This window comes from Phoenix dactylifera, chromosome 13, assembly GCF_051530095.1.
Source record: "Phoenix dactylifera cultivar Ajwa chromosome 13, Ajwa_hap1_PhDact_Kaust_v1.1, whole genome shotgun sequence".
Lineage (NCBI taxonomy): Eukaryota > Viridiplantae > Streptophyta > Magnoliopsida > Arecales > Arecaceae > Phoenix > Phoenix dactylifera.
This window is the reverse complement of record NC_143202.1, coordinates 1,556,682-1,581,986: the sequence shown is the minus strand read 5'-3', so window position 1 is coordinate 1,581,986 and position 25,305 is coordinate 1,556,682. Positions and strand designations below refer to the sequence as shown.

The 25,305-nt window shown below is 39.3% G+C and overlaps 1 protein-coding gene across 1 annotated transcript; it reads left to right on the top strand.

Moving 5' to 3' along the window:
- Positions 1 to 612: 612 nt before the first annotated feature.
- On the top strand, positions 613 to 25,305 carry LOC103696431 (sucrose nonfermenting 4-like protein). The gene is made up of 13 exons (XM_008778056.6): positions 613 to 1,021; positions 1,146 to 1,233; positions 3,366 to 3,548; positions 3,698 to 3,832; positions 3,907 to 3,966; positions 5,175 to 5,264; positions 15,747 to 15,881; positions 17,643 to 17,787; positions 17,876 to 18,049; positions 23,288 to 23,351; positions 24,205 to 24,274; positions 24,798 to 24,897; positions 25,016 to 25,305. Exons 1-13 carry the CDS (start codon positions 954 to 956, stop codon positions 25,105 to 25,107), a joined length of 1,404 nt encoding a protein of 467 aa, XP_008776278.3. The 5' UTR covers positions 613 to 953; the 3' UTR covers positions 25,108 to 25,305.

The following is a 25,305-nucleotide window of genomic DNA, read 5'->3' as shown; positions in this document are numbered from 1 at the left end:
AGGAATCATAGAATTTGTAGCAATCCCTTCCTTTCAGCAATGCCATCACCATGTTGAGGGAGGAATCGTTTTCTTGCTGGACTCATCCAAGAGAAATGTCCTCTTACTGATAACCCCACCGCTCATCCCTAGCCATTTAATCTACTAAATAATCGCTGACTATAGTAATTAACTCTAAACCCTTCTAAAAAACTAAATCCAAAACAACCCCCTCACTTTTTTTTTTGCTAAAAAAAAGGAGAAGGGGGGAGGAAGGGACAAGTCCACCCCCGCGTAGCAGCCCCCACTGGGCCTCCGCCCCGCCAGGAGAATATTCGATGCGGACAGAAATGGCCGTGTGTTGGGCATCCCGACCGGTTTTACTCATACCCTCTCCATCCGTGGGTCCGGCTCAGCTACTCCTCTAGGCTCTGGCTCGAGTTCCACGTGTGAGTACCTTCTACCTGATACCACTCCGACTACTAGAGGTTCAAGAATATCCAAGCAGTGGCCTAAGCAACACCAACCCCCCCCCCCCCCCCCCCATGGTTCACCCGCGGCACTTTCACCCGTGTGCCGCGGTAAAAGCTGCTTCAACAATACATATATGTATGTATAGATATAAACTCTTCCGTTTCTTTTTCATTTTATTGTTTTCTTTTACCGCGCGATTCACCCGGGATCGTTCCCTCCACCCGGGCGGAGACTTCTATACTACCCAAAGACCATTGCTTGAGCTTTTTCTTCGAGAATCTCTTCTAATTCTGTCGTTTACGCTCCCTGCTCACAACAACTTTAGGGTTTAAGGGATGTAATTTTTATAAATTTTTCAATTAGTTTAGGGTTTTTCTCTTTTCCGGCTTCCTTTTGTCTATTTTGGAGACGGGATCGGATGGTCGCGGGGGTCCTTGGCTGAAGCTTGGAGGGGGTCGAATCTGGTGGCTGGCGAGGCCGTGTCTCCGGTGGAGTGGGGGATGGTTCTGACGAGGCTTGCTTGGCCCTACGGAGGGCACCATGTCTTCATTTGCGGTTCTTTCTTAAGGTTCCTCTTTTGTTTCGTCCCCTTTTCCTTTTCCCTTCCCTTCGTTTTTCTTTTTTATTTTATTATTGCTCTTGGGCGGCATTGGAATATTAAGAAACTGAAATTTTGATGATGATTTTTATAGATGGATTGATCCTCGGCCAATGATGCTCGTGGATGGATCACTTACAGAGTTTCAGGCGTTTTTTGATCTTCCACCAGGAGCTTACCAGGTACTGATACGAAATCTTATAGCTTTGCAGCAAATTTTTAATTGTATTTATGCATCCATCTTTTTTCTTTCTTTTTATTTTGTTGTGGAGTGGTACGGAGTTTTTGGAAAGATTCAGTTTTTTTTCTTTCGGGAATCTGGTCAATGATAACTAAGAGATATCACTACTACTTCTGATATTCATGTGAGTTCTAAGGGGGCAGAGACTTGCATCGCGGAATTAAGTAGCTAGAGTGTGGTTGGTGTGGATGATCCACTAAAAGAAGAAAGGGAAGACTGCTTGTGCAGGCCGAGGGCTTGGAAAGTTTGCCATATTGGAAGTCAGGGATGAAGATATGACAACTTATCAGAATTTATTTGATCATGCATCTCATCATCTGGTATTAGGCATGATCAGATGGAGAGGACAACTTCTGCTTTAAGGGGAATTATGTGGAAATGGGTGAAAGACAGCAGGGAGGGAACCTTACTTCTGTATTGCATTCTGTTTGATATGCTACAAAAATGATAGCAGATGTCTTGAATTCACAGTCAATTTCATTTTGTGCAGTAGAGGTATTTGAGCCACCACCAAGATTTGAACCCTGGACCTCTCCCACGTGCAATCCCATAGAAGAGGGGTGCCAACTAGTAGAGCTAACAACTGTTGGCAATTCACAGTCAATTTCATGCTTGCATGATTCTTACTTCCAATATGAATCATCAAAACTGACATGCAGAGAGTTCCTAAATTCCTATGAACCATGAATGCACCATCCTGTGCATCTCATAGAACACCATCATTGGTCACCCACCTTCTACAGTTTCTTCTCCATTGTGTATATCTGTTTATCAAAAGATCAAAAAAAAAAAAAGACGCTTTGTTAGAAAGCTTTAGAGAAATGAACCACTCATATAACACTAATAGTAACCAAAAGAGATCCATGACGTGCTGAATGTCATGCAAAAGTTTGTGTATAAGAGGGCAGAAGTTGATACCATCACATTGTGGGAACAAATACGATGAGCTCTAAGAAGGTGAGCCTACCTCGCTTCCTTTAGTCATCTGTAAGGACTTTGCCACTAGCCACAAGTTCGTTAAAGGGCAAAACCTTGTAGACCCATCAAACCTTTCATGTGCATTGGTTAGAATATAGGCACAGGAAAGATGTGGGGACTGTGGAAGGATAATTAAGTTGGCACATCTGTTTTAACTTCCATAATGATCTAAGGACTCTAATGCTCCCTCTCTGAGACAGGAAGAACTGTCCATGACATAGATAACAATGCTGCACATTCTGTTGAGTCAAATGGTCCAAAGAGAAGATACATTCTGCTTATGAAAATAGACTACTTCTATTTCTTTAGACTTTTACATTCTTATACTGCGTTAATCTACCAATGTCAGAGAGTTTTGTAAGTAGGATAGACATATATATTTTATTAGAATAACACAATGTCATGACTCCTCTCACTGAAGACACATTTCAGAGCATAATATTCTTTTGAAAACTATATTTTGTCTTATAAATAATATTTCAATAATAGAAATTATGGGCTTGATAGAGTAAATAGTCTTGTTCTTCCACTTTTGAACATTGTATATTCATATTTGGTATATAGAGGGTTCCGCTCACTGACAAGCAACCCGGTCCCATTGATGCTTGCATTTTTGCTCCAATAGGTACTTGCACAAAATTCTCTTTCAATCAAAGGTTAATCAGTTTAAGTAGTTGATGCTTAAAACATTCATGGAATATATTTGACTATAGATGGGTGAGTAGGTAGCAGCTGTAGAATCAGAGGAAAACATGGGCAATTTTGATATTTTACAAGACTTTGTGATTGGTTGGAATCAGTTTGGTGATTTCCTTCCTAACTGATTGAGACAACAATTGGTTATTGGTATATGAAAATTATGCTGTTTTATTTCATTTTTGAGCAATACAATGGTTATTTGCCTCCACTTGAGATTGCACTTGGAACCTCTCCTATGTAGAGTTGGGTGCCAACCAGCTGAGTTAACCACTGTTGGTGGTATATGAAAATTATTGTTGTTTGGCTTTACTTTTATAGACCATGTGTGCATAATTATCTATTTACTTATGTTTCCATGGTCATCAATTTTTGATATGGTCTTTTGGTGGATGTCAGTACCGTTTTCTGGTTGATGGTATATGGAGGTTTGATGAACAGAAACCATGTCTTAGTGATGAATATGGGACGGTGAACAATGTCATATTTGTAGAAGAACCCAGCGTTTCGCATGCAGCACCGCCCCATGAACTTTATGTTCCCAGAAACAGGGAAGTGGTTGATGGCAATTCTTTGTACACAGTATGTTCCCATGTTTTGCCTATCTTATTAGCAAACTCTTCCCTATTTTTTTGCTAGTTGTCAAATAATTTCAGTATATTGAAATATTCATGTTCCTTTTAGTCTATTAGTGCCTGCAATTGTTATGTAATTTCTTCTGTGTCAACCAGGCCTCACTGCCAACCCACATGCCCCTAGACCCCTTACTTCAGACCTCAGATGCCGCAATACAGGTTTCCCGTGATTCGGTGTCCAGACTCTTATCAGCACAAACCATATATGACATCATTCCCTCCTCAAGCAAGGTATGAATATTTAGCCTTTCCAATAATTGTTTATGCCTCGATTTAATTAACTATATGATATTGTAAGTTTGCAGATCCCCATCATGGATGTTAAATTGCCTGTGAAACAGGCATTCCATATCATGTATGAAGAAGTAAGTGTGCCAATTCAAATTATAAGCCTTTGCTATATTAATATGGTTTCTTATTGGATGATGTCTGTCTGTGTTTGTAAGAAGTGCTGACAATCTTCCCATTTTGGTCCATTCTGCATATTTTGACAAGGTTTGGTTGTGAGGTTTTATGCGCCCACTTTAATGGTTTTAATCTGACTACCATAAATATCTTGAGTTCAATTATAATATTTCTTGACTGATGTTATACCTTAGTCCAAATCCGTGGCGTGCCAATCAAATTGATAATCCCAACATAATGTTCATTGTTCAGTGTGAGCATGTTTAAACATCAAATATTTGGACGTGTTGCCTATGTGTCAACCACTCAAACAATAAATGACTACGAAATAATAATGATATAGATGGTTTATTCAAACCTTTCTCTCTCTCTCTCTCTCTCTCTCTCTCTCTCTCTCGCTCTATGTCTCTTGTGCGGCCACATGCATGGGGGAGATTTGCTTCCTTGCTTCTGCACTTGAACTTATGGTTCAGTTACTTGCGTGATGCAACCTAGATGATGGCCATGCAGGATTTGTGGGTTATTCTTTTTCTCTGAACCATACAGCGATGGTTTGGAGAGGATAAGGTGCCTTGAATTGGTGTTGCTGATCAGAAAAAAACAGATAACAAAGGAAAAGGAGGGAGGGAGTATATAGACCAAGTGGCCAACTCAAGTGACATAATATTATTTATTTAGGGCAAACCTGTTAAATGTGACCTGCTCCACGCCCATGGTCATTGTTCCTTTAAAGTTTTTCCTGTATGTAAAGGCAGCAACATCCAGATCCTTTTGCATTGTATTCTTGCCATTGGTTGCCTACCTGTTGCAAGCTGTTCTCTCTTAGCTAAGGCATCCAGTAATCATATTCTACTTCTGAGGGGAATTCACGCTAGCTGATACGAGGAATTTTTATAATTTCCTACTTATGATCAGCTTTTTGTTGTCCTTCTTGTTTTCAAATAAAGTGTTTTCTTAAACTTAATTTTTAGATTGTTCTTGAGTTTCTATGGTGTAAATATGGCAATTAACGAAATAATTCTCTCTTGGAAACTGCATAATCCACTGGCATTTGTTGCTTTTTATTTGTTTTGGTTTTCTTGCATCAGGTTCACATAATTAACAGTCTATCTTTCTTTTATTTGCTAGTGAGAAGTTTTAGTGTAATGAAATTCACACATCTTTACAGGGCCTGGCTGTTGTCCCTCTTTGGGATGACTGCAGAGCAAATGTAACAGGGATGTTAACTGCTTCTGACTTCATACTGATTCTAAGAGAGGTATTATTATCTCCTTGATCATTTCTCTTGATTGACATGATTATTAAAACAATGATCAATTTAAATACAATAATCTCTTTTATTTTATTTAACAATGATTTTTCTCCATTTCACATAATGATCACTTGTAAATGAATAGCAAGCCTGTAATCTTTTAGTTAAATGTAAAATACTTGTTGTTCTGGTCATTTGCATTTGGTAAGCTATCTGCTAATTTTCAGTGTGTTAGTGTGCTCTGGTCCTTTTTACAGTTTGCAAATTAAAAGTGCAGGGTGAAAAAGATAAGGCAGTTGAAGTAGAGATGAGATAATATGGTTGTGGCTGACATATAAGCCTTCAGGTTTGCTGTGCAGCAAGGATAGGGGCAGTGAATTTCTGCAATCAAACATTTTATTGTAGAATAGCACCTCCTACTCACAGAAGGAAAAGCTCACTTATATCTCCTTAATATCCCTCTCTGTGTAGCAAAAACTTTTCAGTTGGCTTTTGGTATTACATTTTCATCTTCCCCGCTTTGTTTCATTTGCTGTTTTCACTTTTGGCATAGAAACTGAGATAGTGGTGTTTTTCTGGAGGTTTCAGTTGGGCGGGTTCTTTGACTGTGTGAGAGAGAGAGAGGTATCTGCAACAAAATCTCAGAGAGGAATATGTCACATGGTTTTATTAAAAAATAAAAATTTGAGGAGGATGTGGGTTGTTTAGAGAAGACTAGAAAAGTAGGAAAGAGATGATAGTTATTGGAGGAGGATCGAGAGGAAAAAGCCAAGTTCCTTTTCCAAAGCATTAAGGAGCAAGCACTCTTTAGGAGGCCCTCTTGGGTTTTGTGGCCTCTCTCTCTCTCTCTCTCTCCAAGTTCCCTGAGTTGACCTTGACTGCATTACTGATGATTCCTGTTCTAACTTGGAAAGAACATGGAATTTTAGATATGGTTTGATATGGGATAGAGGAATGAGATTGTTTGTCAATTCCTCAACCTCCACCCCCCCCCCCCCCCCCCCCCCGCCCCCCCGCGAACCCGGCCCCCGTCTCTCTCTCTCTCTCTTCCCTCTCTGTCTCTGTCTGTGTGTATCCATGAGTTGATTTAAGATTCCTATGTCTGTAAGTTCACTTGATCATTGAGCTTGGACTTAATCAAGGCTTTATATCCTCCTTTCTCTTTGGGTTGGATTTCAAAATCAAATTCAACCAATTGTGGATTAAATTACCGGCTATGTTTTGCACTATTACTATAAGGCAGCAATATTCATAACAGGTTTTTGATTGAAATCTTTGGCAACAAGTTGACATATACAAAGTTAAAGTGTTCACTGGAGTATCTAAAGATGGACATTTCTAATAGAGATGGTCCGATCATGATATGCTTAATGGTCGAGGACCTGGCTAGGGATAGACAATTTGATTATTGCAATTTTAATGGTGGAAGAAACAATGGCTGTTATAAATTGGTTCGAGACATGCTGGCAACTTAAGTTATATAAGAATTAGTTTAATTAATAAAAATGAAAGAGCAAAAGCATGTTAGCTATGTAGCATGTCCCACTTTTTGGTAATCGAAATTTGAAGTGCATTTAGATGCACCCCATGTGCTTTGAAGTAATGCTAAGATGTTGATGTTGGGTCAATGAACTACTAGTTGACTTGGGTATATTCATGGGATGCTTCATGTGCTATGTGATTCCATGAATTTTTTGCTCTAATAAAAGAAAGCAACCACGGTCTTGCCACTATTGTATGTGGCTCTCATGATGCAACTATGCATAATTCTACGAAGTTTCTCCACTTAAATTAAGATGCTACCAAATTGCATGCCTAGAGATTTGAAGCTATTGCCACTCCCATGTTTATCTATTTTGCTTGATTGCCAACTAAAAGACTTGCATTATGCCTAAATTAGATATTATGATGTATGAAAGCATCTAAGAGTTCTTTTTAGATATATCATCATTTGATATTTTGTCTGAAATATGAAACCAAAATTGAAAAGATTCAGCCTAGTCAGGACATATTTGAAAGTAATGGTGGTTTCAGAATTTGTGCTGGAACTGATATGTATAGGGCCAAATCTATGGTATATTCTATTTTTGTGCTAACCAAGGTCCATTGAACCTATAGTGGGTGCTGTACCGGTCAGTGATTAGTATAGTGCGGTACTTGTTCATATCGACCGACACATGGTTCATTGTGGCATATTGGTTCGGTACCTATACACCTTTTTTATTTTTATGTTTAATTTTTCATTTTTTGTTTTGAGGAATTATTTTAATGATTATGGTTATTTGAGTTACGATTTCAATGCTATATTGATACTTTTTTATGTCATATTGTTCTCTATAGACTGTATGATTGATTAATGAAGGAAATTATAATATAATTGACAGAGAATGCATGGATACTTATAATTAAAAATACATAATCAAATTAATTTGAAGTATAAAATGTGTGCGGCATCTAGCTCCTCATGGAGTGACTATGTTGTTTGTAGATATTGAAATTTTAAAAAAAAAATGTCTAGGCCTGAGATCTGACTCTTAAGTCAAATAATGTGCCTAACCCTACATCCCATAATATGAGTCTCTTGGATAGCAACCCCGATACAGATCCCACATCTAATATTGAGCTGGCCATCCTATTTGAGGGAAGATCAAGGTAGCAAAATCAGATCCGTAATTTGGCTGAGATTATGGGGGGTAGTAGCCGCTCCAATATGATGTCTCAGAGTAGGATATCCATATGAGTCATACCTTGGGGCATAATAGAATCCGACATACAATTCAGATCCAAATACATCCAAGGATCCTACTTTGCATGCTAGATCATTTGCAACAACAGCGTCATGTGTCAACCCACCTCTAGATGATCGTCTCCTGTGTATAATCATATTCTTGTGGGCTTTAGGTCATTTACCATGGTCGTTATCCTGTGTGGCATGAGTGAACTATAACTCATCAGTGATCAACCAAGACCATAAGACCGTGAGTTGTATGCATCCATGAAATGTTCACTACCACCTCCCTGCTACTAGATGCATCATCGCTCGAACTGTCATTATCATTATTGCTTGTGTCGTGATGTGATCCGGGTAATTGGTCCTTCGAGAGCTTGTTGGTCTCAACAAGTAGGTGAATAAGCTCCTCATCCACTCTCTCCAATAGTTAGTAATTCTCTTTCCTTTCCCTTTCCTATTGATCTGAGAAACAACTTTCTTTCCTTGGATGTCCCTAGCTGCCGCTTTGTTAGGTGGCTCGATTGGGCCCACCACCCTGATCCCTGACTAGACACGATATCATGGTGATATCTTAGTATCTCTATCAAATCTCGAGAAGAATATCTTGAACATAGGGCCTAGCGATGATGATCGGCTCCCACGTGACCCTTGTGGTTACTCAACTAGTTATGATTGTGGCATGTGTCATTTTGCTCACACCCACCTTAGCCTCCTTTGCTATGAAACTAGCCAACTGAGGAGATGATTTTGGCTCATCAAGCTCTGGCTGCTGCTATTGGCCCTCAAGCCAACCAATCATTGGATCCTCTGCATCATATACAAAATTATTGTGAAGTGGATCATCATACTTCAGCTTCACTTCTTGTCTGCACTTCAATCGGTCTTTTAGATTATAGTAGACGTATTACCAAATCATTTGATCGCTTTTGTGTTAGGCAGTTCCGTTGTTTGCTGTGAATTAGAGCGAAGGTTGACTAGTTGCCCCTCACAACCATTGGAGAAGACCGTCTGTAGGAGGATCTAGATTGCTAACCTATTGAGGCTTTTCGATGATAGTCCAAAGTGGAACCATCATTCAACTACAAATGCAATTAAGTAAATTGCATATTACACATTGTTTTTTAGAAAATATTAGATCAGGTATAGTCTGCAAGGTTTGCCGTTCTGGTCGGTACCGTACCGTACTAAACAATATCATATCATATTGGTACTGAACCGATGTATAGTCTTGTACCGTATCAACACTTGTTACGCCTCGCCTCTCGTACCGTATCACATACCGACACTATAGTAGAATGGTATTGGTATGGGGTTCTTTACTGAGATGGCGAACTTTGATGGTTAATATCCAAAAAAATACCTGGATTCATATTATCCTTGCTTGCCACAGCTACCCTTTGATTAAAGTTGTAGGTGCTTTTCTGACAAGCTTTAATTTGTGAAACATACATGACATATGATGTCAATGGTTTGCTTGAATTGAAAAATTAATGATCATGTGTCCTATTAAAATTAACTTACTTTCTCAAAACATTGGGCATCAATAAACGGATTAGGATCCATCTTATAAACGACATGGTGTGGAGCAGTCAGTAGGTCCTTATCCATGCCTATTCTTGTAACACTATATTGGAATTTTGGGTTGAGGTATTAGGCTGCCAAGATATTTTGTAATTGATTTAATTAATAAACAAATGATTGTATTTAGATTTTATTTGATATGCATAAACAAGTATTGAGTATTGCATTTGGATTTGCCTGCCTAATCTTAGCCTTAGTGGTTATCATCATATAATATAAGAAGCCTATCTAAGAGTACCTCTAGCTATCCATAGCCCTAAGCACTTGATATAGTAGTGTAATTGCCTTAATTATTCTCTCAGTCTGCTTCTAAAACTGTTGGCTTGTGACTAAGTCCTTCACGTGATTGCCGTCTGTGCCACTATGGGCATGTTTACTCTCCTGCTACTCGGCACTTACAAACATTTAACGCGGGCGTGCCTTCTTTTCAATATGGCTATCGAATGCAATGTAATGCTTAGGAAAGTAGGTGACTACTGGCCTCAATATCTCACCACCCTGTGCTTCCTCATGAAAAGGAAAACCCATGTATGGTTATATATGAATTTTGTAATGGCCTGGGTTGTCCTACCACCTACTTCACCCTACAAATCTTGCCAATGTTCATTAATACTAGGTCTATTTGCAATGGGCAGCATATGGGGTCCAGAAGATGTGTGGCTTTCTGATCATCAAAATATCTTTGGAGACCTTGTATAGTGGTCCATTATCTGATCCATTACTTGTTCCATCAAGTTGAGAATGTACTGGGAGTGCACCTTGTTCAAAGCATTAATTGACTTATGAAAGAATATCTTCTTATCACATGTCAAGAGATTAATGATGCTTGCCTGCTGGGCCTTGTCCGACCATCACATGTTAGAGTTACATTATAGGTGCCCTTGCTTTGGTAGAAGGTTATCCAACTTTCTATGTCCTTGTTATTATCAAGTAGCTTACCTATATGTTCTTCTATCTAGGAGGATCTACACCTTGACTGGCTCTCTGGATAAAGCTGTTAGTAGACCAATACTCGTTCTTTGCGGCATTTGCAGGGATGTGGTTGACATGGAATTAGGAACCAATAGCTCTCTGGTTGTCCTTTTTCTTATCTTTAATAAGCTTAGAATCAAATCTTTGTTGCTTTGAACTTTGCTGGGAAAGGTATATTGATCAAGGTCATGAATGATATCCCCTACCAGTATAACTCTTTGCATCTTTTCTTTCTTGTTGGTGAAGATCCCAAACATAGAAGCTATCTGGTTGCTATCTTCTCTAACAACCTCTTTAACTGTCTGGCTCCTCTTGTAGCCTGGATCTATTTTGATGGACCCAGAATTGGAACCTGCCTTGTACTGTGAGGGCCCAAATTGAGCCCTATGTTTGGCAACCTCCTCTTTCTACCACTAGCATTTAGGCTACCCCGTATGGTAGTCTAAATATGAGCCTCCATATCATCTAGATATGTTGCTTTATAATCTTTCAGATCTCTCGAATAATATGAAGGTGGCTCAGCTACTTGGTGCTTGATCTTTGCTTGTTTCTTAGCATTTTTTTCTTGCTTGTTGAAATCGACATAGTGCTTTTTGAACATCTGACGGATTTTCCATGGATATTTTTTACAAGTAGCCATGTCAGGGTAACGACTAGTTAGATGCTGCTTCAACCTCATCACTCTTCCCCTCAACTCTACATCGCAACACTTGCTCCTCTAGTGGTATCCACTCAAAACCATTAAACCATGGTCCCAAACTATACCATGCTCCTTATTCTCATTCCTTCCTAAATCCACATCTGCAAGCTTGGTGAACACACGACATATATTTTTAGTTAAACTAATAATTATTTAATTAATTACTTAAAATGAGATAACTTACATTGTAATACAAAAATGGTTGCATTACTTTGGAAATTACCCCTATATTATCTATACATAATGCTATTTTTAATAATAAATTAATTTTAAAATAATAAATTATTTTTTAATTATAACATATCTAGAAAATTAATTTTAGTCCATATTAATGTAAAATCTTACAACTGTACTATGCATATTTTTTTTAATCCATGGGTATGCACCAAGGTCCGCAATTTTGGTACTGGATACCGTATCGGTACTTTATCGGTTCAGTATGGTACAGTATGGTATGGTATATCTTTGTGCCGAAATAACTCTAACATTTTTTCTCAATTTTCATATCGGTATGCTTCGGTACGGGGCGGTATGCACCTCGGTACGGGCGATACGGAGCTTGTATCGACATGAAGGTATGTTTCGTACCTTTTTTTCCGATATAGTACGGTACACCCCATACTGGACGGTACGGGACGGTACGACAAATCTTGGTATGCACTAATCACTACTTTTTTTGAATGTATTTGAATTTAGGTTTAATTTTAGGCAGCCATAATTATGCTCAAATTTAAGTAAATTGCTATTAACTTGAGCTGGCAACTAGCATACATACCCTCAAACATGCTACCAATTTCTCAAAAAATTTATGAACATTATTTTATTTATTATATCTTTTAATCCATAAAGTATTTTTAATTTACAAAACTATCCGATCAACATAAAATTATGATTTCATCTTCATTACATAGATGATCCTCAGGTCTAGAGCATATTATGAAATAATGTCGAAATACAAAATTTTGGCCTGATCTCCCCACATTTTTTCCATTTTTGTCTATTTTTGGCATGAAAAAGGAAACAAAGAGGGGAATTGGAAGAGGGAATGGGATTATACCAAAGAAACCATCAATTTGGCCTCAAATCTAGCAAAAATGGAAGATTTTCTCTTGTCTTATTAAAAATATTGAAGAGGTGAGAAGGCACGGGAGGCCTTCTCCGCCTCCCCCTCTAAAGTATGGGCCCTGAACTATCCGAACTGCCCCAAATCGAGTAGAACCGGGTGGTTCTGCATGGTTCAGGTCAGTTCAAGCCGGTTTGAGGACTGCACCGACCTGATAGGTTGTCCCGTCCCAATAACCAACCAGTTCGAGTTGGTACACGTCGAACTGGATGGTTTGGGATGGTTCGACCATCTATGTAGGTAACCTTTTGTAGTTTCTTCATTTTTTTTAGATGTCGGGAAGCATTTTCTCTATGTTAGACATAGATTTAAATTTTGGAAAATTTTGGAATCATAGCATTGTCTGACTCTAAAGATATTTTGAGGACATGCAAATCTTTTGAAATAGGTTTGGCTAACTAGAGCTTGAATCTCTAAGACATCTCTATTATTTCATGTTACATTTAATGAAACAATGCGCTGTACTCTGATCCAAACATGATCTTTAGTAAATATAATTAATGTTTGAAGGTTATATGCATGGTCTGCCGAACCGGACCGTATCGGCCGGTACGGACCGGTCCGGCTTGGAATCGATTTTCGGACAGCGTGGAAACTGGTTCCAGCTATTTTCGGACCGATCTCGATTGGTACGCATACGTACCGATCGCGTACTGGCTGGTACCGGTGCGAACCGGCCGGTTCGCACTAGTACATTTTTTTTCAGTGGGAAAGCGCGCCTGGCCCTTTCAGCCATGCGTACCTCGGGTAGAGCACCCCGCACAGGCGCAGGGCCGCGCGCTTTCGCGCGGGCGTGCGTTTTTCCGTGTTGAGGACCCATGCAAGCAACGCCGAGGAAGCGCCAAGCCGAAAGAGGACCATGTGCCAACTGAAGGCCAAAGTGGCCAAATTATGTGTATTGTGGCCGACCGACCCTTTGCCAACCACGAGGTTCATCCACAACTTCGGCATTGCGTGGGATCAGACCGCGCGCTAGACCTTGCTCCATCAACCCAACGGGCACTCGGCCGAGAGGAGCAAGCCACACGGAGAGCCGTGCGTGTAGGACGGCGTGCACGGCATGGCCATGGCGGATGCACACCAAGCGCGCACCATGAACAGCACGGCCAAGCCCCGGCGCATGCCTACTACTAGCCTGGCATGGTTCAGCCGCGCTAGCAACTGGCCAGGCATGCCCAGGGGCTGGGCATAGGCCAGGCGTAGTTTGGCCGCAGGAACCTTGCCAGCTATAGTGCGGCGAGGTTCGGCTGCAAGAACCTCGCTAGCTACAGTAACCGCGCGCCAGCCCACCTGCGGCCGCCTGCTACAGTGCGGCGAGGTTTGGCTGCAAGAACCTCGCCAGCCACAGTGACCGCGCACTAGCCAGCCCGCGCGCGCCCGCCTACTACTGTACAACGAGGTTCGGTCGGCCGCGCACCAGCCAGCCCGCGAGCACCTGCCTGCTACAGTACTGCGAGGTTCGGCCGACCAAACCTTGCCCGCTATAGTGCCCGCACGCCTGCGCTCGCCCGCACGCCCAAGTCCCAGTCCCTCCTGGACTGGGACTCTCCCAGCCGGGATGCGTGACCCGGTCTACCAGGACCTGCGTCCCGTGCGCCCAGTCCGCGAGATCCAAGCCGACCTAGCCTTCTATCACCCACCATCCAATGGCCAAAGGCCAAGTCAATATCCATTTGTGGGAGGACCTTTCTTGGGTGATTTTCAGTCATTGATCTCATGCCAAATCGATGGAGAAGCCTTGGATTCATAGGAAGACAATTTGCCATGTTTATCTTAAGTGGGTTACTTAGTTTTGTCTAGGGTCTTAGCCTATAAATAGAGTTGTAAGAGGCCATTGTAGGACATTCTATGATCCATAAGTTGAGTCTTGTTTCTCATTGTTGAGAGTTCTTCGGCTGAAAGGCTTGGGCGGCATTGTGCCGATTTCGGTCTTGGGGTTAGGCCTTAGACTTGGGCTATTGAGGGGTTAGGCTTTCAATAGATTTCGGTCCTTAGATCTTGTGTTATAGGATTTAAGCTAGTGGTAGATACATCAATCTCCACTAGATTGGGCTAGGAAGGGATCTTTTCAATCCCTTGCTAGATTTATTTTGCTTTCATTGTTCTTGTTATTTGTTCTTCAATTTAGTGGAATAGAATTTAGTTTGCTTTCACTATTGATCTTTATATTGAGTTATTCCATCGGCGTTGCCTACAATCGGTTCATCATCAGTGTTTTTTGAAGGCGCACACAAGGAGCGCGAGAAAAGGGGCATGGTGAGGGGCTTTGGACCGTGAACCCCCATCACCCCGCCCTGCTCCATGCGCGGTTCCGTGCGTTGGGGAACCGCGCGCTGGTGCAGTTCCCATGCTGGGGAACCGTTCCCCGCTCTGCGAACCGCCGCGCGGTCTTATTTAATGCCACTTTGTGGCATTTATCCCGCGTGCGATTCCCCGCCCTGCATGCCCATGCGCCCGCCCGCTCGCTCGCTCGCGTGCGCCCTCGCGCGTCAGCTGGCGGCCGCGCGCCTAAGTCCCAATCCCTCCCGGACTGGGACTCTCCAAGCCGGGACGCACGACCCAGTCAACCGGGACACGCGTCCCGTGCGCCCAGTCCGCGAGATCCAAGCCGTCCCTAGCCCGCATGGGGCAGCGCGCTAACACGGGCTCATTAATGCCTATGCCACTCTGTGGCATTTATCCAAGCGTGGCCAAACTGTACTGTACCAAAACATAAAAAAAAAAAGCTTATCGCTAGTCCGGTACGAACCAAACCATACTGTACCGTTCCGGTAGGCGACCGGTACGCCTACCGGTATCGGTACCGCAGATCTTGGTTATATGATTCTTCAGTACGAGCTACTAAAACAATATATCCAAATGTCCTAAACAGCATAATCTACTTACCTACCGGTATCGGTACCGCAGACCTTGGTTATATGAATCTTCAGTACGAGCTACTAAAACAATATATCCAAATGTCCTAAACAGCATAATCTACTTAAAAATGATACCTAACTTATTATTCTTAGCTTATTAAGTTTTTTTGATAATATTTTTCCTATTTCTGTTTGTCATTTTATGTTTTATTTATATGTTTAACCAAGACAGCTTAAACTAGAGATAAAACCAATGAAAATGTTGCAATTGCTGATATTGGAGCTCATTTGATTCAGTTGAAACTGAACTGAGGTTTGACCCTCGATATGTCTATGCTTATAGGTTCTGGATTGTTTAAAAGTCCTAAAACAATGCTTCTGATTCTGTAGGTGTCTTGCACAATAAGTTATCATCTAATATTGGCATTGGTTATTTCATAATGCATTCAGATTTGCAATCTCACTCTCTCTCCCTCTCTTCCCTGAGCTTGCATTCAGTTCACTTCTTACTTTCCATATGCAGTTGCACAGCAGTGTTCGGGTTCTAGCTAATGAAGAGCTTGAAATGCATACAGTTTCTGCTTGGAAAGAAGGGAAACTCCAGATATATGGAATGTCTACTGGACCTCTGATATTACGTAGAAGGCCTCTGATATCTGTAGGGTTCTGCTTTACTAGAACTTTTTAGTATTGTTGTAATTTTTGAGTGGTACTGGCTGCTTTTTATTATTATTTCATGAAAATGTCTGCATCCATTTCTTCCTTTTATGTTACTAGCATAAGAGCATATGCAAATGCATTTTAGAAACAAAAAAAAAAAAATGAGACCATCAAAATTCCAAATAAATTTGGTGGAGTAGAGTTTGGAGACAGACAGGATTGTTTAAAGATAAGCAGGGGAGAGTTAAGTAAACAACTGGACATTAGTTTTCCAAAACTTACGTTAATATATGCATTATAATATTTTCTTTAAATAAAGTTTACATAAAAAGCCACTGGTGATGTTAATAAAAAAAGTGACGGACACATGGGCTCAACTATTGCTTTTTAATATTGTACAGATAAGAGACACTATTGAACAAAAAATTTAACACCTTGTGGAGAAACTGATGGGAGTGCTTGTTATGACTCTATTGGTTCAACAACTCAGTACTTATGTTGATTGTGGACCAATGCTCCCATACAAGATACACAAACATGCAGTATGAAGGTATGATATATGCAGTCATGGTGCCCACATTGTTAAACAGGATCTATAATGCGCCCCTTATAATGGATCAATGTTTTAGGTTTGCTTAACAAGAGGTATCATCCTTGTATTGTGTGACAGTTCCATAGGTAAGATAGTTCTGTTCAAAGTTTGTGCTTTTGAAGGAGTACCAGCTAAGGTTGTTTGTCTAATTTAGTGTTTAACTTAAATTTCAAAATTTGACAAATGCTACTTGATTTGTTTCATTTACTATTGGAAAGACTGGAATGTCAACAATCTAGATAGCTATTATTTTTTCGAAGAGAGTTGTAGATTAGGAGGTTTTTATCACTCAAATTCATTTCTTGAAGATTGTGTATAATATGTCTCTTTTCTAAGAAGATATAAGTCACTGAAAAAGATGTGAAAACTGATAGTGGGATTTCATTAGTGGTCTTCTAGCCCGATAAAAATTAGGCAGTTGAAAAGCTTGACCAATAAATAAAATAGCATAAGAAGGAAGCAAGTGACAACCTCGGAAAAGTATTGAAGGCTACACAGGAGTGATAAACATGCTGCATGCTGACAAAACAGCTTATATGCAGATAATTTGGCTATTGTCAGGATATGGATTAAACATAGATAAAATGACGAGCAACCAGAGGATACTGGATGAGATTATGAAGAACTTGCTATCTTAGGATGAAGCTTCATCAAGGCAGAGGCACCACTAGGATCTAGGAGTTTTTTTTTTTTTTTCCTTTTTCTTTTTGAGATCATAAATACTTCTATGAATAATGACAACCTCAAGGCCTTAGATGTAGTAAGTGGAGTGGGACGCTAAAGTTCAAAATAGCACTAGAGGTACTCATTTGAGAAGCTCTCATGCTAACACCATCATCGGTATAATATCGCTGATGATAGGAGGGTGGTGTGCCATGGGGAAATCTCTCTGTTATGTGGTTGCTGGTGATAAAACTCTCATGGGCTACATTGTGGGGACTCAAGCAGAACTCTTGAGTACTTGGGGTGTGGTGTGACGCTTACTAGATCTTCCCACTGATGTTTCCTTTAGACGATATCTTTGGCCAAATTTAAACTCAAAGAAAGGCTTCTGCTGTCTGTTAGACCACGGTTTATGACATAAAGTGGATTTGTCTTCTTGTCCATTATCCATTTTGAGTTCTGTTATTTATTGTTGCTTTTCTTACATCTCTATTTCTTTTGGAGGTCTTGGATGATGATCTTCTGAACGATGTGGCTCTCAAGATTGTTCACAGTGAGATATCTGCAGTTCCTATACTTAGATCTTTGTTGCAAGATGGGTCATCCATGCCATTACTAAATCTTGCAAGCCTTCCTGGAATATTAAAATGTACAGCAATTTAGCCCCTCTTATCTCCCTCTTTAAAACCCACATATGTGATGTTTTTTAGCGCATTTTGACATCATCAATTGTTCAGTTATCTGCACACGTTTTGGAGAGTATATCGGATCTTTGCCACTACTACAGTATCAGATTTTCAGGATCCCAATAGGCACATGGATGCCAAATACTGGAAGGGGTAGTGTACGTCAACTAGCAATATTGCAACGAAATGCACCTTTAAGTTCTGCTCTTGATTTGCTACTAGAAGGTACTTGTTTCATTTGGGCTTCTGTATGTGTTTAATTGTACATAGAAGCTTGTTTGACTTATTATTTTGAATATAACAATGCTGATTTATCCCCCTCACCCCTTCTATTCAAAAACACAGCTTCTGATGTTGAAATTATGGAATAGAAAAAATCTAAACATTGATGTAACTATGTAGGATAGTATTCCAAGATTGCAATTTTTTTGCTTGGATTTGCTCTATGAACTTGAAGCCTGTAAGATAAAATTCTAAAAACTTCCTGTCAAACTACCCCTTTCTAGTGCTTTTCTAAAATTCAATGCCGACTGTATTGAAAACCTTGCATATAAGTATGTCACATATTGTGCTTGTCCACCATGCTAGTTTGTAATAATTCGCTAATACATTAGATTGTTTTTTGGCCATCAAGAATTGATGTCCTTTGTGGTTCGATGTATCACATAGCATCAGCCAAGAAACTTAAATTAGATCTAACTATAGAATTCTATGACAAATATTGGCATAAATGGCAAAAATGAGAATGTACAACCATATGTTAGCTTAGATTGTATTACTTTCTACTATAGAATTCGCTAATACATTAGATTGTTTTTTGGCCATCAAGAATTGATGTCCTTTGTGGTTCGATGTATCACATAACATCAGCCAAGAAACTTAAATTAGATCTAACTATAGAATTCTATGACAAATATTGGCATAAATGGCAAAAATGAGAATGTACAACCATATGTTAGCTTAGATTGTATTACTTTCTACTAGTGCTGATGACATATTGTAAGTTGTAAGATATGAATTTATCTGAAAAGACCCACGCAAATCAAATCATACATTATGAAGAAATATATCATCTTACACAACTTATGAAAAATCATTTTCTGTTGTTAATTACATGACTAAATTGCATATTCCACCATATTAGTAGCTCTAAAAATGCCTGAAGTATCGAGTGAAGATATTGCATTTTTTAACTAATTCCATCATATCTAAGCGGTAATAGTTCAAATCAACTTGTCACATGGTAAGCAACAACCGGATACTTCCTGAGCTATCACTGTGCTACATTGAATTTATTATCACAAAACAAAATATTACGGAAAGGTATTGCTGCTTAGAATGCTCAAGTTTTATAACCAAAATTTGAGAATTTTATTTTTTTTTTGTTGCCTAACGATGCAACTCAATAGGGGGGTGGTGAATTGGGTTCTCAAAAATTTTACAATTATATGCAGTGGAAAAACAACCTTTTAAAGTGTAAGTGAAGTGTTCTATGACAAGTATATGCAACTAAGAAATTAAAAGAATGAATGCAGCATATAAAAAGATCAAAAGTGCAATAAACACCAAGTTTTATAGTGGTTCGGTGTCAAATTCAGCACTTATGTCCACTCCCAAAGATATCATTCTTGGGAATTTCACTATAATCTACCTCAAGATTACATCTCGATTGTTTTTGCTAGGCTCACAATCAAACCCAGTTGATTTTCATGGGAAATCAACCAAAACCAACCCAATCACAGCCTTCTTTATCCAATTTCAGGCTTGGATAGGGCTTTCCTCAAGTTTTAGGCATGTTGAAACTTGCCCTCAATAAAAACAGATTACAATAAGTTTTTCGGCGTAGGTGAAAATAGAAGCGTAGATCCCTTCTTCAACGTTGCACAAGCTTGTGCAAGGAGTTCAGGTGAGGACTACTTGGTGATCTTGATCCTTTTTCGCTTTGGCTTGGGACTAGAGGAGAAGGAATCAATCTTTTCTAGGAAACAAGAAAGTTACACACATGGTCTGCCGTACCGGTCGGTACGGGCCGGTACCGGCCGGTACATACCGGTACCGAACCCTACCGGTACGGTACAGCTACATATTTCGGTACCGAACCATACCGGCCCGTACCGACGCGTACCGACCTGTACCGAACTGGTACCGGCCCAAACCGACCAATCCGTACCGGCTCCAAATTTTTTTTGGCTTTTAGCCCCATCGGTACAGTACTGGTTCGGCTCGGTTTGGTTTGGTACCGTACCGGTACCGATGCCCACCGGTACGTCGGTACAGTCGGTACCGCGTACCTTGGTTACACAGCTTCTTAATGAGCAAAATGAACAATCATTGAAGCTCAAGTTGAATCCTGTGGAGGCTCGTCTTCAATGCTTAGAAGCTTCACTTGAATGCTTAATTAATGTTTTCCAAGAGTGAGGGAATGTAAGCTTTAAATGCTCTCTTGAATATCACTTGATGTCCCTCAGTATCTCGTTTCTCTTTCTTAATTATTCTTCTCCAAGTTGTTTGGAATGCATTTATATCTCAACGAGTTGTTGGAGAGCTGTTTCAACTATTGGAGGGGTGAAACGAGCTGTTAGAGAAGAAATTTCCATTCTGCACTTACAGAAAAACTAACTGTTGGAACTATTTCATGTAGAGGAGTTGACTCGTAGTCTTCTGGGGTTGACTTGGAACTATTTCATGTAGAGGAGTTGACTCGTAGTCTTCTGGGGTTGACTTGTGGAAGACTCAGGTCGACTCGTGAGGATTTTGGGTCGACTCCTGAAATGGATGTTTTCCGTTGCTTTCTATCTTTCTCCTATGGCTATTCTAGGGTCGACTTGGTAGTTCTTGGGGTCGGCTCTTGATCGGCAGGGATCGACTTTTGTGTTGCTTGGTTCGACTCGTGGAATGCCCATTTTTCACTATGTTCTCTTTCACCCTATGGCAGATTTGGGGTCAATTTGTGTGTTGCTAGGGTTGACTCTTGGAGATGCGCTAGTCCTTTCCAGCATGCCGGGCTAGACTCCCGAGACCTTAAATTTTAATGCTCACTTGTTTGGCCTTGTGGTCTTCTAGGGTTCGGCTCTACTCATCTTGGGGTTGACTCCTCAACTATAGAACTCCACAAGATCTTGTGAAATCTTCTCCAAACTTAATCACTTAAGGATCAATTTTTACTTCCTGTACACAACCTTAAATACTTGAAGAACACATGATTCGTGAACTTGAACTCAAATGTTTTGTACTCATTAAAATTAAACCTTTAGTTTAACACTTGCCTTTTTAACTGTTCTGAGATGCTAACATGTTAAGAAGAACAAGTGTTCATGGACCTAAATATAGAATCTTGATTTCAGTATCACTGTTTTGAACAACTTCCTATAAATTGGATGGACTGTGGACATGGCTGATTAGTGATTAACATTGCAGAAAAACCACCTCCAAGCTTCTTACAGGACTCTATTTGAGATATATATGTATTTATTTTTTAAAATTGGGTCTAATAAGCTTTCAGTGTCTTGCTATGAAACATAAATACACATATGCATGCATTATAAGTATTGACTTTTTTTTTGTAGCTTACTAACCAATTCAGTGCCTACTAATAGAAATTTCTTCCCAAGTGTACATGCAGTTGATTGGTGAACCTTATGGTTTGTCATCGAATTTATATGATGTGTCAAGTCCATCGTGTATATTTAGAATACGCACCAGTTCTTCAATTGATATCATAGCTTACCAACTAATACAATGCCTGCTTATAGAGATTTCGTCCTGAAGGGGACTCCTAGATGATTGGTGAACCTTTAGGGTTCATGGAGTCTGTTTCATGTTCAATCATGCATATTTATAATATAAACCAGTTCTTCAACTGATATGCTGGATAGTGTATTGCAAAACTTCAAGGGGCATTTCCATTTAGATATGGAGTCTGTTTCGTGTCTCAAGCCCACTCGTGCATATTTATATTAAGAACCAGTTCTTCAATTGATATTTTGATAGCATATTGCAAAACTTCAAGGGACATTTCCCATTTAGATAGGATGTTATACTGGAAGAATTGCTTTTGGCGATCAGATCATTTCTCTTTTTTTCTCCATGTTAAATCTAGTTAATTTATAAGGACCCTCCCTGCTTAACTTTAGAGAGCTATCTTCAAAAATTGACAGGAAGACACCAACTTTTCCTTCAATATCAATATGCCTTTTCTTCAGCAGATTTCAAACCTTCTAATGCTTGATATTTGACTGACAGTATTATTGCCTTTGTACCATTATCTGTACATTCTTTAACCTGCATGTCATCTTAATGTTTGCTTAGTTATGGATATATCCTTTGATATTTAATCAAATGCTAGTTGTGTCAACATATTCTTGTACATGTTATAATACGTCATGCTATTGATGTTTGCAGAATCTTGACTTTTAAAGGAAAGAATCCATCAAAATATGATGTGTTCCTTTATTTATTTATTTATGCTACCTTGATCTGACTTATTTAATCACATACATAAAAGGTTCTAGGAATGTTGTTACTAAATACAGATGGCTTAAGGGAATTAAGAGATACAGTTTGGTGGATGATTGTGATTTTAGGTCAATTTATCTTCTGGATTAACTCTGCGATATTAACTTATCTCTCACTAAAGGTTTGATGGATCAAATTATTCGTCTGTTGGTCATATATATCTATGCATGTATGCCACTGCTTCCTGAATTATTGGAGTATCTGAGACCCTGTATTGGTGTCCAAAACTGAGCCATACTTGCATATAATGAGCATAGATCTCAGAGCTAATGCCATATTGTTAATAAGTAATCTATGCTATGGCAAATGTCGAAATGTTTTCTTGATTAAACATCACGTCGGTTAAAATTGATGGAGCTCAAATGCTTTCACCATGTGCACGTGCATTTACTACAGTGATAATGGATTTTGTTCAGAATAGTCTAGCTCTTCAATCTCTTAAGATTACTTCATTAGTAGGCCTTTTAGATACAAATTTTATGCCCCTTAAGCAGTTTTGCAAATCTTTGGATAATTATCAAAGAACCATCAGATAATAACTCTGGGATTTCATTTGCCGGACAATTTTAATTTCCTTCAACAAAATGAAGGTAAAGAATCACGCTGTACAAGGTCCAAAAGCTCAAAACCAGACTTTGTTGGCAAATTTGTTTGGAACTTTTTTCAGGCTTTAGCCAAGCTTCCGACCTGCAGATTCTTTCTCAAGCTTTTGTAGATTTCTGAAAAGTATGACCCCTTTAGAAGTCTCTATTACCTGCTTTCTTTTATCAATTAAATTGTAGCAAGTTATATGTTGATTTAATTGGGGAATGGACTGCGTATAAGATTCTCTTTCCATTCATGTTCCTTTGCCTCTATTGCCAACTAACATTTGCCATTCAGTAGGCATGCCCTTAAAGTCATATTCCCTCTGTACTGTACTAATTCTCTACCTTTTTTTGGGTTCAGCTGGAGTAAGTTCTATTCCGATTGTTGATGACCATGGATCATTAATCGATGTATACTCTCGCAGGTATCTTCTGTATCCACATGTACCTATTCTTAATCCTTTTTTATGGGTTGTAGCTTTTAAACTTTTGGTAGTTGATAATATTATATAATTGGATAGAAGCTTTCAATTGAGCAATGGCAGTTTAGAGGTGGTTCGTGCAATAAACTATCTGGGTAAATTACCTTGCTAACAGCTCACTATATGCTAGCACTTGCTTTTCTCTTTGTTGTGAACTGTAGCTCTTCAAATGCCATGAATACTCTTTTTGGTGGGTGGCTGTGCAAATAATTAGGTGGCTACTTGCATTTGCACATGGTTCAGTGTATCTGTCATGCAGATTCAAGAACATAGCTACCAAGTTGGTACATAGTATTACAGTGATACAAGAAAATACTGTGCAAGGAGAAAAGCACAACTCGTTGTTATTCGGAAAATGGGAAATGCATGGTAATGCAACAAAAACACAAGAAAAACCATTATCTACATGTTACCTAACCTTATCTTCTGATTTGATGCTGTGCTGCTCCAAAATATTTCCCATGTGTTTCTTTTTGGAATCATACCAGATCGGATCCTTTACTTTCTTTGCCGTGGATAAATAACTAAGTACATAGGAAATTATGCACTTTTTTGAATTTAATATGTCTTTGGTGGCCTATTAATTATGTACTTTTGGACTCATTGCCACTGTTTGGGAGGCTCAATTTTCTATGCTTGAGCTTGAAATGTGTTTCATTAATCTTCTGTGCTTGAGTTCATCAACCTTTTAAAAGCAATTTTAAGGATGGCAAAATATTCCATGATTATTATCCATCTCCATTTCTCCAATTCTATGTGATCTATAAAGAAGTGAATGTGGTTTTTTGTCATGCAGTGACATTATGGCTTTAGCAAAAGATGATATGTATGCTCGCATTCAGCTTGATCAAATGACCATGGAACAAGTAAGTCTACACTTTTTGCTTGTTTATGCATTCATTATCATTTATCCATATCTACCTCTTCTATCATTTGGGTAACTAGGCTAAATTATACTCAGGTTGATATCTCGCCTTTTTCAAATAATACCGAGACTAGCTTCTCTCTAGTGCTAAGATGGTACCGTAATTCAGATGAATTGTTTAGCTTTATAATAAATTAGTCACGTAACAGCGACCTGTCTCTTCATGGAAATGAATTAGATCTCTTTATTTACATGAGTATTCCTTTATGGAACACTTCAAGCACATATTGCAATCATATTCAGTTTTGAATTCGTAGTGAACCGGTCTTAAAATCACACTGGGTTCTGTAATATTGGTGTACACCATGGTGATATATATCCAAATCTTCCACATAACTCTACAAAAACAAAAATGAGGAATCTGGATAATTTTTCTATATTCAAATCAGATTTGTAGTAATAAAATCAGGCTGTTTTCCCTTTTCCCTGAGTTGATGATGTCACTCCACTGCATCTGGTTTCAGGCCTTGGAACAAGTATACCAGGCAAATGGCCGCAGACGATGCCACACTTGTTTGCGTTCAACTTCTTTCGGTGAGATTTTGGAGCTACTATCTGATCCAGGTACCTGTCGGAGAATCTATATTGGCACACAGGAAATGCACAAGTATGCACACACACACACAACATTCATGAGATCATAGAAGTCTCAGATGAGGTAACATGTCTTCTCCCTTACCAGGGGTACGGCGGCTTGTTGTCATTGATCCCAGAACAAGATTGGTGGAAGGCATGATATCATTGAGAGATGTATTCACATTTCTTCTAGGCTGATGTCTCCCTATATCCCTACATCTCGAAAATTAGAATTTTGTCTAGTAACATTGAATCAATTAATAATAAAGAAATATTTAAGCTAAGAATTTGTGCTAGCAGCTTATAGCTATACTGATTGTTATCGAGTTCCTTACAACATGATGTGTACCAAATTAAGTATCCTTAAGGTAAAATGCAGAGTTTGTCTTCTCTTAA

Excerpts from the sequence above, each read along its gene's own strand:
- LOC103696431 (XM_008778056.6), top strand. The coding sequence starts at position 954 with ATGGTTCTGACGAGGCTTGCTTGGCCCTACGGAGGGCACCATGTCTTC. Across the intron at positions 17,788-17,875 it reads CCTTCCTGGAATATTAAAAT|TTATCTGCACACGTTTTGGA; the intron begins GTACAGCAATTT and ends TCAATTGTTCAG. Across the intron at positions 24,898-25,015 it reads GGAGCTACTATCTGATCCAG|GGGTACGGCGGCTTGTTGTC; the intron begins GTACCTGTCGGA and ends CTCCCTTACCAG.